The sequence below is a fragment of the Myotis lucifugus genome, unplaced genomic scaffold (genome assembly GCF_000147115.1).
Source record: "Myotis lucifugus unplaced genomic scaffold, Myoluc2.0 scaffold_24, whole genome shotgun sequence".
Lineage (NCBI taxonomy): Eukaryota > Metazoa > Chordata > Mammalia > Chiroptera > Vespertilionidae > Myotis > Myotis lucifugus.
The window spans coordinates 9,379,922-9,394,647 of record NW_005871072.1 but is presented as its reverse complement, the minus strand read 5'-3'; the positions used below and the strand labels follow the sequence as shown (position 1 = coordinate 9,394,647).

At 34.6% G+C, this 14,726-nt stretch overlaps 1 protein-coding gene across 1 annotated transcript in view; it reads right to left on the bottom strand.

The window, feature by feature from the left end:
- The window catches only part of MYCBP2 (MYC binding protein 2, E3 ubiquitin protein ligase), a 275,789-nt gene that overhangs the window by 108,443 nt on the left and 152,620 nt on the right, over positions 1-14,726 (bottom strand). Inside the window, exons 41-46 of the mRNA XM_023751731.1 lie at positions 11,531-11,756; positions 9,968-10,086; positions 9,292-9,379; positions 6,272-6,321; positions 4,011-4,183; positions 1,356-1,500 (exon numbers count right to left, since the gene is read on the bottom strand). Coding sequence (XP_023607499.1) covers positions 1,356-1,500; positions 4,011-4,183; positions 6,272-6,321; positions 9,292-9,379; positions 9,968-10,086; positions 11,531-11,756 — 801 coding nt within the window. The remainder of the gene's footprint in view (positions 1-1,355; positions 1,501-4,010; positions 4,184-6,271; positions 6,322-9,291; positions 9,380-9,967; positions 10,087-11,530; positions 11,757-14,726) is intronic.

The following is a 14,726-nucleotide window of genomic DNA, read 5'->3' as shown; positions in this document are numbered from 1 at the left end:
GCAACATATTGTGTAAATATGTATTATATATGTTGTATATAAATAAGAGCATATAATATTCCATCCTATATATGTATGTTTGGGACCTGGTGCAAATCCTAATGGTGTGAGTCATTGTCAAAACTTTAAAAGACACAGGTAAAGCCTGATTTTTGCTTAGTATCGGGTTTAAATACTTTCCCATACAGTTTTACTTATTGGTCTTCATACATGTAAACCATATGGCTCTTGATTTTTTTACTATGAGTCAGGTAAAAGGTTCCACTGGCATTGTACTTCTTTGTGATATAAATCAAAGAATATACCAAGTAGTTGTAATAGTTCTACTAAAAGTAATATTGAGGTAAAATTATCTGCTATGTAATTAACAGGGATTTTGTGGACTGATAAACGCTAAACTCCAAACAATCAAATCACTTTGTAATACAGTAACTTTGAGTGAGGTGTGGGGGCAGCTGGGGTTTGCCTATACAAATTTTCATTCAATATTGATTTTTCTCAGAAATATAATAAAAGTTTAAAATGAGATATTTACATTAATAGATTATATCACAAAGGACTTAACTTTATACATTACGATATAGTCTAAATGTCTTTATTAATTAATGTCTTGGGGAAAAGGTATCCAAAGAACTATATTCATCAATACAGCACATGATTATTTACATTCTTCATTCTTTTACAATCCAAATTCATTTATTTCTAATTTATTTAATAAGTATCACTATTATATTTTCAATGTTTATTCAATAGCACAGAATGCAGAATGTATTTGAGTTTTAAAAAATATATACAGCCCTGACCGGTTTGGTTCAGTGGATAGAGTGTCAGCCTGCGGACTTAGCGGCCCCAGGTTTGATTCTGGTCAAGGGCATGTACCTCAGTTGCGGGCACATCCCCAGTGGGAGGTGTGCAGGAGGCAGCTGATCGATGTTTCTCTCTCATCGATGTTTCTAACTGTCTATCCCTCTCCCTTCCTCTATGTAAAAAATCAATAAAATATATTAAAAAATATATATATACACACATAAAATTTTACAATGTCTTCTTTTATTGATTAATTCTATCACTATGCATTGAGGGCCTTCCTTCTATGTGCTTGGCACTCTTTATTATGGACACTTCTTTTATCCTTCCTTTGCATCACGATAGCACCCAGCAAAATGTAAAAATCAAAAAAACATATAACTTGGAAAATCAGATGCTAATAATATAAACAAAATTTTTTTTGCTTCCTCCATTACATATATGTAAAGAAGGTCTGGCAAATGGTTTCTAGACACTTACCATTTCTAAAATTTTATTAGTCACAATCAATGCATAGATGTCCACTACTTTAATTTTGATATAATTACCTTCATATTGGGAACATGCACCACATCCCCATACTGGTCTTTTGTTTGAACAGTTATGGTAGTAGGCCAACCACAACGAATATCATCCTTATTCAGGATCAAAGATGTTTTCTGAGGATCTGCATAGGAATCTGGCTGAAGCCACCTAGCATTAATGAAAAAAACAAGCAAACAAACAAATAAAAAATTCATCAATATCTTCAATGATTAACCTGAAATTAAGCCAGCAGTGGCCTGGGATCACTAGTAGCAGCATCACTTTGGGAGCTTGTTAAAGTGTAGCATGTCAGGCCTGCCCCAGACATGCTGAGCCAGAATCTGCATTTAAACAAGATCCCCAGGGGATTTACAGCCACTTTATAGTGTGACCTGCACTGCAAATCTATCATTTCTCTACCAAAAATTTTTCAAATAAGCTGTTTTATTTTGGAAATCCTGAAACTACTTTTTCATTACTACCTGGCAGCAACTTTCTGGGAAGGGTAAATGCCTTATACCCCCCACCTGGGATTTAATCTGAGGCAGATGTGTAATCTCCTGGCATCAGGCACAGATTAGCTATTCAGCCATGATGGACTAAGGCACAGATAAATGGTTCTTGGCAAAATACAAGCTGGTTCTCCTGTGGCCTCCTGGTGGCTTGCCTGGTTAGTGGCCTTTCTATAGGAAACCTCCTAAGCTACTCTACCCCTGGAGTCTGACTTGGCAACTGCTGTCTCATCCATGCAATATTCTGAGACTGCAAAGCAGGCAAGCCCACCAGACTTGCTGCCATCAACAGGCCATCCAGGACACTGCTTCCAGCGAAGGCCAGAGGAGGAGAGAATCTAAGCCATGGACATCCTGAGCTCCAGGACTGGGGGTCTCTCACGTGTCTCCTTGCTTTGCCTTCCCAAGCAGGTGCTTGGTTCTCCCTAAATTTGAGCTACCTTGGCATCAATCCCTGTGAGCTAGGGTTTATTATCACAGCCCTCTTCCTAAATATCCACATCACTAGCTTCAGATTGGCCCTTGTACCTCTGAGAGAGTGACTAGAGTAGTCTTATTGCTTCCAACACAAAGGGCAACAGCTTATAGTTCTTTAGTCTTGATTCTCTAGTTCTAATAATGCCACAAAGATGATAAAAGTTTGCGTTTTCTAAAGCTGCATCAGTCACAATGAGGTTTACAAAGTGATGTTCTCTCTTGGCATCTTCTATATCACTGGTTCTAACTTTCTCAAAATATTTTCTCTGTTTATGAAACCAAGAGATTGGGGACAGGACTTTCTCCTCCTTGTAAGGTCACTGTCATTTGTCACCTGTTGCCTTGTTAATTACCTATTGTCACCTTCACATCGTAGGTGCCTCACAGGGATTAAAAATCCATCCAAAAGTTATTGACTTCATCAAAAAATGACTAAGTAAATAAGTGAGTAGACTATGATTAACCTGCTGTTAATTGCCCCCTGGCCTTACCAAGTACAGACGTCCCAATATATCCTTGTAAACTTGCCAATGCCCAGTTCCATGGGGATTGCCAAGAGCCAGAGCCTCCTTGCCGGGGCTGACAGGCAGACCCTGAGCAAAGGATGAATGATTACTCTGACACACGTTTCTGTGAAAGAGAGGACTAAGGAACTGCTTGGCTTGAGAAACCAAACAGCCCTGTTCGCCTGCCTCCTTAGGCTTTTATTGTAACAACAGCTTAAACTAAAATTAACTTCTAGGTACTATCAGCTGGGTAAGCATCCTTGAGAAAACACATATATCTGCAGTGTCCTTTAAGCAAGAACATCTAAAGATGAAACAAAGATTCCAGTAAAACACCCAGGGGCTCAGACTTGTTTGGAAAAGGCAAGGCAAGGGCTACCGCCTTCGGAAAGGTCCCCCTAGAGCAGTGATAGTGAACCTTTAGAGCTCGGCGTGTCAGCATTTTGAAAAACCCTAACTTAACTCTGGTGCCGTGTCACATATAGAAATTTTTTGATATTTGCAACCATAGTAAAACAAAGACTTATATTTTTGATATTTATTTTATATATTTAAATGCCATTTAACAAAGAAAAATCAACCAAAAAAATGAGTTCACGTGTCACCTCTGACACGCGTGTCGTAGGTTCGCCATCACTGCCCTAGGGGCCCTCGACCTTTCGGAGATTCCTCCCTACAAACTTTCCAACCAAGCCCCGTGCTTCCCCACAAAAGTTAAAATCAGAATTAAGTTAGGTTTCCATATTGAAAAATATTTTTTTCTTTAGCTTAAAAAACAAAAACAAATGAGAACTCTACAATCTCAAATGATTTGATTTTAATTATAAGTTTATACTTCTATTAGGTGTAGATTTGAAAAAAAATCATTAAAATAAAATATAGTGATAAACTTAGTTTAGTGAATTATTAAAAGTCACTCTCCAAAACACAACACTTCTCCATTACACCACATATTCCACATATTTTTAAAATAAAAGTTCATGTATGAAACTTTAAGATAATCAACTAAGAACTATCATATATTTAAAAAATATTTTGAAATATTAACTACCATTTTATGTTTCAATAGGTTCAAAACACAAAAATATGACTATTTTAGGTAGCATTTTTACATCCTAATGATTCCCCTTTCAACTGAGACAAGCCCTGAAAGAAAGTAATCGTAGTACTTAAAGTGTATTACCTTGCAAGCCTTCCACCACTTGAGCCTGGAACACAAGCAATAAAATCATCCAGGAAGGACTGTTCATTGCTTTGGATTTGTAGTGGTAAGTTTCCTTCAAGTGCCTCTAATATAGTTGGTGAATGAGAAAGAGCTAACCCCTTTCCAAGAATACCAGAATGGGTTTTGCACACCTGTTGGATAAAAGAGAACATTTATTTTAAAATATAAACTTTAAATACATGAATTTTTGAACTTGCAAACAAATTTTGCTAGGCCTTTTTGGGGAAATCATTTTCTCCCCGTATTCCTTTAGCCTATAAAGTAGACATCTTCCATGAGGAAAAAATATGAAAAAATACTTTCAATCTCCTTCCACAAAAAAGTGACTTATGAGCTCTGCATGTCAGTTGAAATGGTGTTAACTCCTCCTTCCATTCTAGCCCTCTACATGCTACATCCCCATTTGTCCGGGCCATGGCTCCCTCCTGTAGGCAGCTGTGGAAGTCTCTTTCTTTTTGTCTCCCCATTATTGGCAGCTATCATGTGTAGGTTGTGTCTGCTGTCATGGATGGGTGGGTACCACGGTCTAGACTTGGGCAAAAAGTGGATGGAAGCTTTACTGTGGTGGCATATAAATTGCAGTAGTCTGTCTAAGCCTGACTGAAGTAAAGAAAAAGAGGCAGATAAAACTGAAAATTTAGTTCTCACCTATCTGACAAGCAAGCCTATGTTTTGGGAAGACCTGCTTTCAATGCTGAAAACTCTAGAAATTTTTTAATGACTATACTATAAATTTCAAAACAAAACATTTTTCATGGAAAAGGATTATACTTCCAGTACTATCTAATTTATACAATGTTAACTTTTGCATTCTAAAATCTATGCAATTTCAAAAATCATAATCTTTAAAATCAAACAGACTTGAGTTTGAATCCTGGCTCTGGACAAGTTATAGCTGTGAGCTCGTGAGCTAACAAGTTATAGACCTTCCTAAATCTGTAAAATTTATAAACTGGTGACCAAATAATATCTCTTTTTTGTGGTTATTATAAAAGTTAAATTAAATAACACAAATAAAATGCACACTACTTTGCCTAAGAAGTAGAAGTTGTTTAATACGTTAGACCACCATCACAACTACTTTATATGCGTCAAAGGTGGGCAATTTTGGACATCATTTTTTGTTGTTGTTGAACCACAGTACAATAAAGATCTATTTATATCTGGCCTAAATGACATTTTATAAATAATAATCCCTATAATGATGAATAATATATGAACTCTTTGATGGTTCTCCTTAACTAGAATACTGTGTTTATTAAATTTTTATTAAATTAATTTTTATTTTTGTATATTAATATACTAAGATTTAACTCCTTTTTTTAAAAAGCTATTTTTTTTTAACATTATGAGGACACCATGACTCTCTGTGATTAAAGCATAGTGATCAAGGTTATGCACTTTATCACCAAATTGCCAGAGGTCAAACTCTAGCCCAGTTGCTCATTAGCTGTGTGATGCCTAAAAATTATTTAAGTTCTCCCTGCTTCAGTTTTCTTCTCTGTAAATGGAGATAATGTAATTCATATGGTTGTCGAAGGCTAAATGAGTTAAAAATATGCAAAATGTTTGAAATAGTACTTGATAAAATTAAGATCAAATAAATGTTTGTTTTTATTATTACTGCTGTGATAAGTTTATCTCAGGAAATACAATATAACTAACCACTAGTTGTAGGTATTAGAAGACCTAAATGCTAGGCTCTTTTTCCCAATTAGCTGAATTCTTAGACAAGTTGTATAACTTTCTGAACTTCAGTTATTGTAATTGTAAAATACAAGAGATAATACTGACCTCAAAGTAAAACTGCAAAAATAGATACTGTAAATTTGAGAGTGTTCTGCAGATGTTATTTAAATTACCAACACCTCATTTCCCCCTTTTCTAAGTGGTTAATAAAACTTTCAGGACCCATTTCACATGCCCACAGCTCTGCAATGCCTCCCCTGAGCCCCTTGGCACTTGGGAGAGCTTCTTTCTCCCAAAGGATTTATGTCTCACTGTGGAATTAAACCCATCATGCAGTAAAGCGAGGACTCACATAGTCTCTCCCATCACAGGGGAAAATTATAAGTTATTTATCTTTATAACTGCCAATGAATAGCATGAAGTATTTAATGAATGAGTCCTATGTTCAAGAAAAATAGGGTTGATCTAAGTGAATATATTGGTTTTAAATTAATGTACAAAATTTATCCATACAATGTTTGGGGCAATACCTGTAATGCAGCCTCTTCAAGAATTTCAAGATCTTCCTCTAATTCATTACCTGCTGTATAAATAAAAAGTTTTACTAAAATAAAGCAATACTTAATTTTTCAGTCTTTTGCATTCTTTATACTTTGTTCACAATTCTAATATCCCAGAATGAAAAGAACTATTATCATTCTGGATAAATCTCAGTGGTTTACATTTTAAATTTTCAGTGTGAATACAAGCTATAATTCTCAAAATAATACTCAAAATGCATCCATTGAGTGATGTATAAAAGATTTACACTATATTTATGCATATAAATTTGTAATTTTGAGTACTTACTTTTTTACAAAAAAATATAAGGAAACTAATTATTCAGAATCTGAGCCTTTTTATTTTGGTTGTCTTACAAAAGAGATATACTTTTAGTAAACAACAGTAACTTGCAGGAAAACAGAGATAGTGATTGCATCCTCTAGTCATTTTCTCTTTTATTGCTTAATATAGAACATATTTTATTTATTGAATTTTCTTTGATAGTATAATGTATATATTATTACTACTGAAGTAATACATGTTTAAAGGAAAATATTCCAATTATATTAAGGTACAGAATAATTCTGCTACTAGCCCCCTCCCAAACATAAATAGTATCAACAGTTTCTTATGTATTGATATAGAGATTTTGTTGCAAATAATAAATGTATATATGTATGTGTCAACTTACATATATATAATAAATAACATATATAACATAATGTTGGCAAAAATGGGACCCTTCAACTTGCTTTTCTCGGTTAATATAATTTGGACATCTTTCTTGGTTAGGACATACTTTTTTGTTGTTTTTTAACAGCTGCATACATTTCAATGCATGGCTATAACATTACTTACTTAACCAGTTTCCAACGATACGCATTTTGATTACTTAGACATAGTACAATCACCAGTATTGTTACATTAATCTATCTTACAACATATATTTTTGAGCACTTGTACAAGTATGTATAAAAATTGCTACATCAAAAACTATAAGCATGTAAAATCTGAAGTTATTGACACATAGTCTCCAAAGACATTTACTCATTTTCCTCATATGAATAGAATATAAGATTTCTCATTTCCTCACATATATATCAATATTAAGTAGGAACAAGGGAGCTGAAGGAGAAAGGAAACAGAGAAGACGAAAGTAGAGAAAGTGAAGGGAAGAAAGGAAGGATCAAGTAGGAAGGGTAGTCCCTGATGGAAGAGATACATATAAACTTTTGGAGATGAGCACTAGGGAAATCAAATAATAATACCTTTTATTCCCCAAATACTATGAGATAAAATGCTAATCTATGTATAAACATCATAGAATTAGTAAATATTTTTAACTTTATTTTTGTCTTTGCCACCTTGATTTTAAGTCTACTTACATATCATACATATTTGCACCTTAGAAGGAGGTACCATTTCTGCCACGGCCTCAATTCTCTGTTCTGCTCACATGAAAACTCTTCCAAAGAGCTATCCATGTTCAGCCTGACTCCCCTTCCTGACTTTCTATTCTCTCACTGAACTTTAAAAGGGCTTATCTCTCTCTTTCTCATTTGACTGATACATTTCTTTTAAAAAAATATTTATTTTTATTTTTAGAGAGAGTAAAGGAGAGGGGTGGAGGAGAGAGAAAAACACTGATGCAAGAGCGAAATATTGATCAGCTGCTTCCTGCATGCCCCCTACTTGGATTGAGCCTGCAACCCAGGCATATGCCCTAATCTGGAATCAAACCAGCAACTCTTCAGTGACAGGACAATGCCCAACCAACTGAGCCACACGGGCCAGGGCTTAATGATATATTTCTTACTGAGTATATAAGCAGCAAGTTTATCAATCAAGGAAAGATTTTATTTTTTTATTTTTTTTAAATATATTTTATTGATTTTTTACAGAGAGGAAGGGAGAGAGATAGAGTTAGAAACATCGATGAGAGAGAAACATCGATCAGCTGCCTCCTGCACACCCCCCACTGGGGATGTGCCCGCAACCAAGGTACATGCCCCTGACCGGAATCGAACCTGGGACCTTTCAGTCCGCAGACCGACGCTCTATCCACTGAGCCAAACCGGTTTTGGCGAAAGATTTTAATTGACTTCTCAGCAGCATTAGAAAATCCCACTCTCTGCGTTTTACTCCTACCGCATTGGCTACTGTTCCTTCCCAATCTTTTTTGCAGTTTCTTTTTTCTATTCTGTCTACCTCTGAAGTTTTGGAAAGTCCCAGCTTTAATCCTGGGCTCTTATCTTTCTCATTTGCATTCTCTTCCTAATCATCTTTCATATGGCCCCATGTGTTTAAGTATCAACTATGTTTAAATGACATTTGCATTGACTTGTTCCCCGAACTCCAGACGAGTTCCAATTGTCCACTTGGTATGTCCACTAGAATATTTAAAAAATATCTCAAACTTTTGGTTTCATACTATGTATCTAGTGCCTAAACCAGTGCCTGGCACAAAGCATGTATGTGGATGAGGGAGGATGTGTGTGTGTTTGTGTGTGTGTGTGTGTGTGTGTGTGTGTGTATGTGTGTGTGAGTGTATTTAAAAGACTAGAGCAGTGATGGCGAACCTTTTGAGCTCGGTGTGTCAGCATTTTGAAAAACCCTAACTTAACTCTGGTGCCGTGTCACATATAGAAATTTTTTGATATTTGTAACCATAGTAAAACAAAGACTTATATTTTTGATATGTATTTTATATATTTAAATGCCATTTAACAAAGAAAAGTCAACCAAAAAAAATGAGTTCGCGTGTCACCTCTGACACGCGTCATAGGTTCGCCATCATTGGACTAGAGAATACGCCTCAGTCTCTAGACTCCATTTTAAAAATCCCAAACTATCAATATATTAAGCAGTTATTGCTCATGAGTGTGTGTGACTATAAAAGTCATTTGCTAATCTATTTATCAATTTTCAGAATGTTCTATAATATGCATATTCTATTCCTAAAATTAAAAAAATCATCAACAAACACCTAGTATTTGACTAGACTTACCAATAGGAAGTGCTAGATCCTTTTTCATCAAAGCTGCTGCACAAACCCCACCAAGGTTGGCTAATTCTTTTTCCAACTGAATGACTCCCTGTAGAATTGCAAAAACGTATCAGCTGTTTTAAAAAATGTTTGAAATATAATGTGGATAATCAACAAATGTGACTTGCATTCAGCATAACTTTTGAAACTGGAAGGAAGCATGTCATTAGCTAGCTAATGGTTAAATTAAGAGTGAAAGAGGTTAAATTTTATGTCTTATGCTGGTTATAAAGTTTGGGCCCACAGGTTCATCATCCAAAGAATTTTTCGTTTTCTTGAGGAAACATAATCATTTTTCACCTTGATTATATTTTACTGTATGAATTAAAACATTTAGAAGAGTTACTAACAAGTTCAATTATTTACTCAAAAAGGTATAAACACCTGAGCTAGTTTGGAACAGGTGCAACTATACTAAGTTGTCAAAGGCTGAGTCATGTTGCACAGACTCCAATCTCTTCATGTATTAAAAGTAGCAAAAACAGATTACTGCACAGAATACAAAACTATTTTAAAGTATATAATCTAGCTTAAAATACACTTCAGACTTCTTAAATATAGGCAACAAATAAATTTAAGTCAATAGCAGCCGCAGAAACATAATCTTCCTTAACAGAATGAGATAATTCATTCTTACCTCATCAGGTCCAGGGCTAAATTCATACCCAATTGCAAAACATTTGAAACCATAGAAAGAAGCTTTGTCATCTTTCACATAATCTGATGCAGTCTCCAATGAAAAAAGGGCCTCATTTCCTAAGAAAAAAAGGTAACATTGAATTCAAAATCTGAAACAACTTTTACCTTCTTAAAATATATTTTTTTTATTGATTTCAGAGAGGAAGGGAGAGGGAGAGAGAGAAACATCAATGATGAGAATCATTGATCGGTTGCCTCCTGCTCTCCCCCTATTGGGGATCGAGCCCCAACTCAGGCCTGTACCCTGAATGGGAATCAAACTGTGAGCTCCTTGTTCATAGGTCGATGCTCAACCACTGAGCCACACTGGTTGGGCTCAACTTGTAACTTTTATCTATCCCAGGATTGGTAGCAATACCAATCAGATTCTAAAAACCTAGTCATTTTGGAAGGGTTCCTGTATTTACTTGAATAAACCTGTGCTAAAACAACCCTAGAAATAATGGAACCACCCAAGTGAACTGTTATTTTTTTTTATGATCAAATTCTCCTTAATCAAACATCCTACCTTTAAGTTACACGAGAAATCAATTATCTGTCAATTACTAAAGTGAGTTATTCAATACCCTGGCATTTGACTTAGTCGGATGTCTTCACAAACAAAACAGGTCTGACTAGAAGAAAAAAAGCTTCTGAATTCAAACTGGTTATTAGTTTGAGGGATTATACGAGTAGTTATAGTTAGCTGGTTAAAAACACAATAGATTACATATACTTTTAAAAACAAACTTTCTTTTAAAGAAAAACACCAGCAATAACAATAACAAAGGTTCTTCTCTCTCTCTCTCTCTCTCTCTCACTCTCTCTCTCTCTCTCTTTCTCTCTCTCTCTCTCTCTCACACACACACACACACACACTCATACATTTTAAGGACTACAAGTGATGGCTTTGCCCAGGGGTTGAATGCCAACCTATGAACCAGGAGGTGACAGTTTGATTCCTGGCCAGGGCACATGCAGGGTTGCAGATTTGATCCCCACTGTGGAGGATGCAGGAGGCAGCCAGTCAATGATTCTCTCTCATCATTGATGTTTCTATCTCTCTCTTCCTGTTCTTTCCTCTCTGAAATCAATAAAAATATTTAAAAAACAAAACAATAGCTTTGTAGGCTACATGGTTCACCAATTTTTTGAAAGAAAGGAATTCTAGTAAGTTCTTGAGTAATGTCACCTGAGGTCAGCAGGCAACAGGACACCTACTGGGAAAAAAGATCTAATCCACTTTGTCTATAGTTTGATCTCAATTATAAACTGCACCCCCTCAATATTAAGTCTCTGCTCCAATCAAGCTAACATTCTCTCTTCTAAAACTTGGTCATGATATGCCACTCCTTATCCATTTTTCCTTACTTTTCCCCTGTAATCCAGATACATAGTAGGACTTGAAGAAATTCTTTTAAAACTTAAATAAACATTTTTAATGATTTATCCGTACTAATCATAATTACCATAAATGTATATATATTACCATATTAAACAGAAGAGAAAAAATATAACTTACCTGGCAACACTAAAACCATAGTAGGCCACCCAGAAGATCCTGAAAATTTCTTTAATTCGATCCATGAATTAAGATTTTCGTGAATAGATGTCAATTTTGGTCCATATCCTAAATTCTGAATAGTTCTGACCGGAATCAACAAACGCAGGACATCTTCTGATTGTGCAGTACCACACTGAGGGTCAAACTCGATGGTCATCCACCGTACACACTCTGGAAATGTCACCTGAGGTCAGCAGGCAACAGGACACTTGCATTTGTTAAGAAGAATTAGATTTTGCTCTCTCTCTTAAAAACAGGACATCATACTTCAAAGACGATATTTTCAACATTTAAAAAATGATTTTTACATAGAAAACTAATCAAGTAGATTAATATAAGAACTCAAGTTATTAATGTTCAATATAAACTGTTCCCACTTGCAATACTTATTGCTCTCTACCTAATATTTGGTTGACATTACATAGAATCTACAACCAAGATTATTTACCCAGCAAAGCTATCATTCAGAATTGAAGGTCAGATAAAGAGCTTCTCAGATAAGAAAAAGCAAAACTAAAGGAGTTCATCACCACCAAACCAGTGTAATATGAAATGCTGAAAGGTATTCTTTAAGAAGAGGAAGAAGAAGAAAAAGGTAAACATAAAAATTATGAACAACAAATACATATCTATCAACAAGTGAATCTAAAAATCAAGTGAATACAAAATCTGATGAACAGAATAAACTGGTGAATATAATAAAATCAGGGGCATAGAAAGGGAGTGGACTGACAATTCTCGGGGGGAAAGGGGTGTGGGGGGGTTCGGGAAGAGACTGGGAAAAAATTGTACACCTATGGACGAGGACAGTGGGGGGGGGGTAAGGGCAGAGGGTGGGATGGGAACCGGGTGGAGGGGAGCTATGGGGGTAAAAAAGAGGAACAACTGTAATAATCTGAACAATAAAGATTAAAAAAATGAATAATATTTGTAAATACACATTGATATCATAAAAAACATTACAAAGCTACTTAATATCCATAAACATTTAGCTATATGAGTTTTTATGGAATAGTTTACTTATTTAATAAATTTTCCATTTCAGTAAGTATACATTTAAGGAATATAAGTAGATAAATTAAAATAATATTTTACCTATAAAATGTAAAGATTTAATGGAAAATGAATAAATTACTAAAATGTAAGGTTTTAGTCACTTTTAAGTTATCTAGCATTCATAGTATCTATTACAAATGCTTCTTTTCATTAGGAAAAAAACCTTCATATATTAGGAAAATATACTAGTAAACACACACACACAGAACTTACACACATGGTAAAAACCTAGATTTTTAGATTTACCTAACCTGAAGTTTTACTGTATATATGAGTTTATAATGGCACATAATTACATGTATTTTTAAGGCCACTTTTAAGCTTTGGTCACCATCACCACAGAGAGAATTCTGTCACGGTAGTCAAATTACAGTTAAGTAGGTCCATGTTAAATAGTAAACTATGAATTGGTTGTAGAGTATAAAATGAGCCTTAACTATTTCTTAAATATAATATTAATCTAAAAAAATTACCTAGAACTAAGGCAAACATTTTTAGTAAAGGATTTTTAAAATTATCCATTTAAATTAAAAGTTCAACTTTGTTCATAATAACATATATGTAAATTAAAACTCAACTGAGATACCATTTCTCCCATTATATTGGCAAACAGCCCCAAATTTAAGCACATACTCTGTGTTAAGGGAGGCCTTGAGAAAACAAGTACTCTCATTCATTGTTGGGGTTCGGGGGAGGGACACGGAATAGTATAAACCTCTGTGTAAGGGAATTTATCCACAACTAGCAAAACTACATATGCAATCACACTCTGAATCAGCTATCCCAGATCTACGAAACACAAGGTTCCTTATTTTACATTTGTTTAACCCAGCAATCCCACTTCTAAAATTTACTTTGAAGATATGCTTCCAACAACATGAAAAAAAAAACACCCAAACATATACACAAATTATTCATTGCAAAAGGAAAAAAAAAGCAAAATACTAAAAACACCTTGAATGCACACACCCATAAGACTGAATGAATAAACATTTTTTTAAATCTCTTTAAATGGATATAGGGAGATTTCTATACACATTGTTAAAAAAACAAAGTACAAAATAGTATATATATTGTGCTACCATTTTTAAATAAAGAAGGAAAATAAGTGTTATACATATACACATATTGTATATTTTTAAACGATGACTACATAAATTTGTATAGAAATATATAAACATATACATATATAAAATAACAATTGCCTGTGTGTATAAACATGTGTTTATGTGTGAGTGTATGTATTAGTTATGGCACTATAAATATTTAAAAACAATGACCAACCCAGGAGAAATGAGCATCTCTAGTGCTAGATTTCGGCTTTTAAATACCCATCACCCTTAAAAGGAACCAGGGCACTTTGAAAAAAATGGCTGGTTTCAGATATGAGGCAAGAAATGTATAAAATTGAAGCCAGCATCACCCTAATACCAAAACCAGGTAAAGACATCACAATGAAAGAGAATTACAGGCCACAGGAAGCAAGCTAGAGGCTCCTATCCAACAAAGACTTATGATCTAATTTCTTAAATAAAATTCAAGGAAACAAAAAAAGAGAGATGGAGGGAAACCTATGAACTTAAGAGAAAGAACCAATCACAATGTATGGATCTTATCTGGATTGTAATTCAAATAATTAAAATATGCATATTTGGTGTTAGAAAGGAACTATTAGTTTTTTAGTGTGATAATATGGCTATTTTTTATGGGTCCTCATATTTTAAAGATACATAATGAAATATCCATGGTTGTGCTTTAAAACAATTTATGAAAGAACAAAATGAGCAGAAAATAAATGAAATAGGTTAGGCCAAGAGGTGATAACTAACTGTTGAATCTAGGATGATGGATAAAATGAGGTAACTGTACTAGTTTGTCATTTTATGTTTACCATAGTCTACAATAAAAAGCTAAATACTTTATAAACACATAAAACAAACTTATAATTCAATTCTCTTCATTTTACATGAAACACTTAAAAAGCACGAAATAAAGTTTTTTGATTACTCTATATTTCACTCTCCCTGCTTCCTGGGGCTACTAACAATATGTAGAAAGAAGTACTTTGTCTCACCCATTCCCACCCATGCGCGTTATA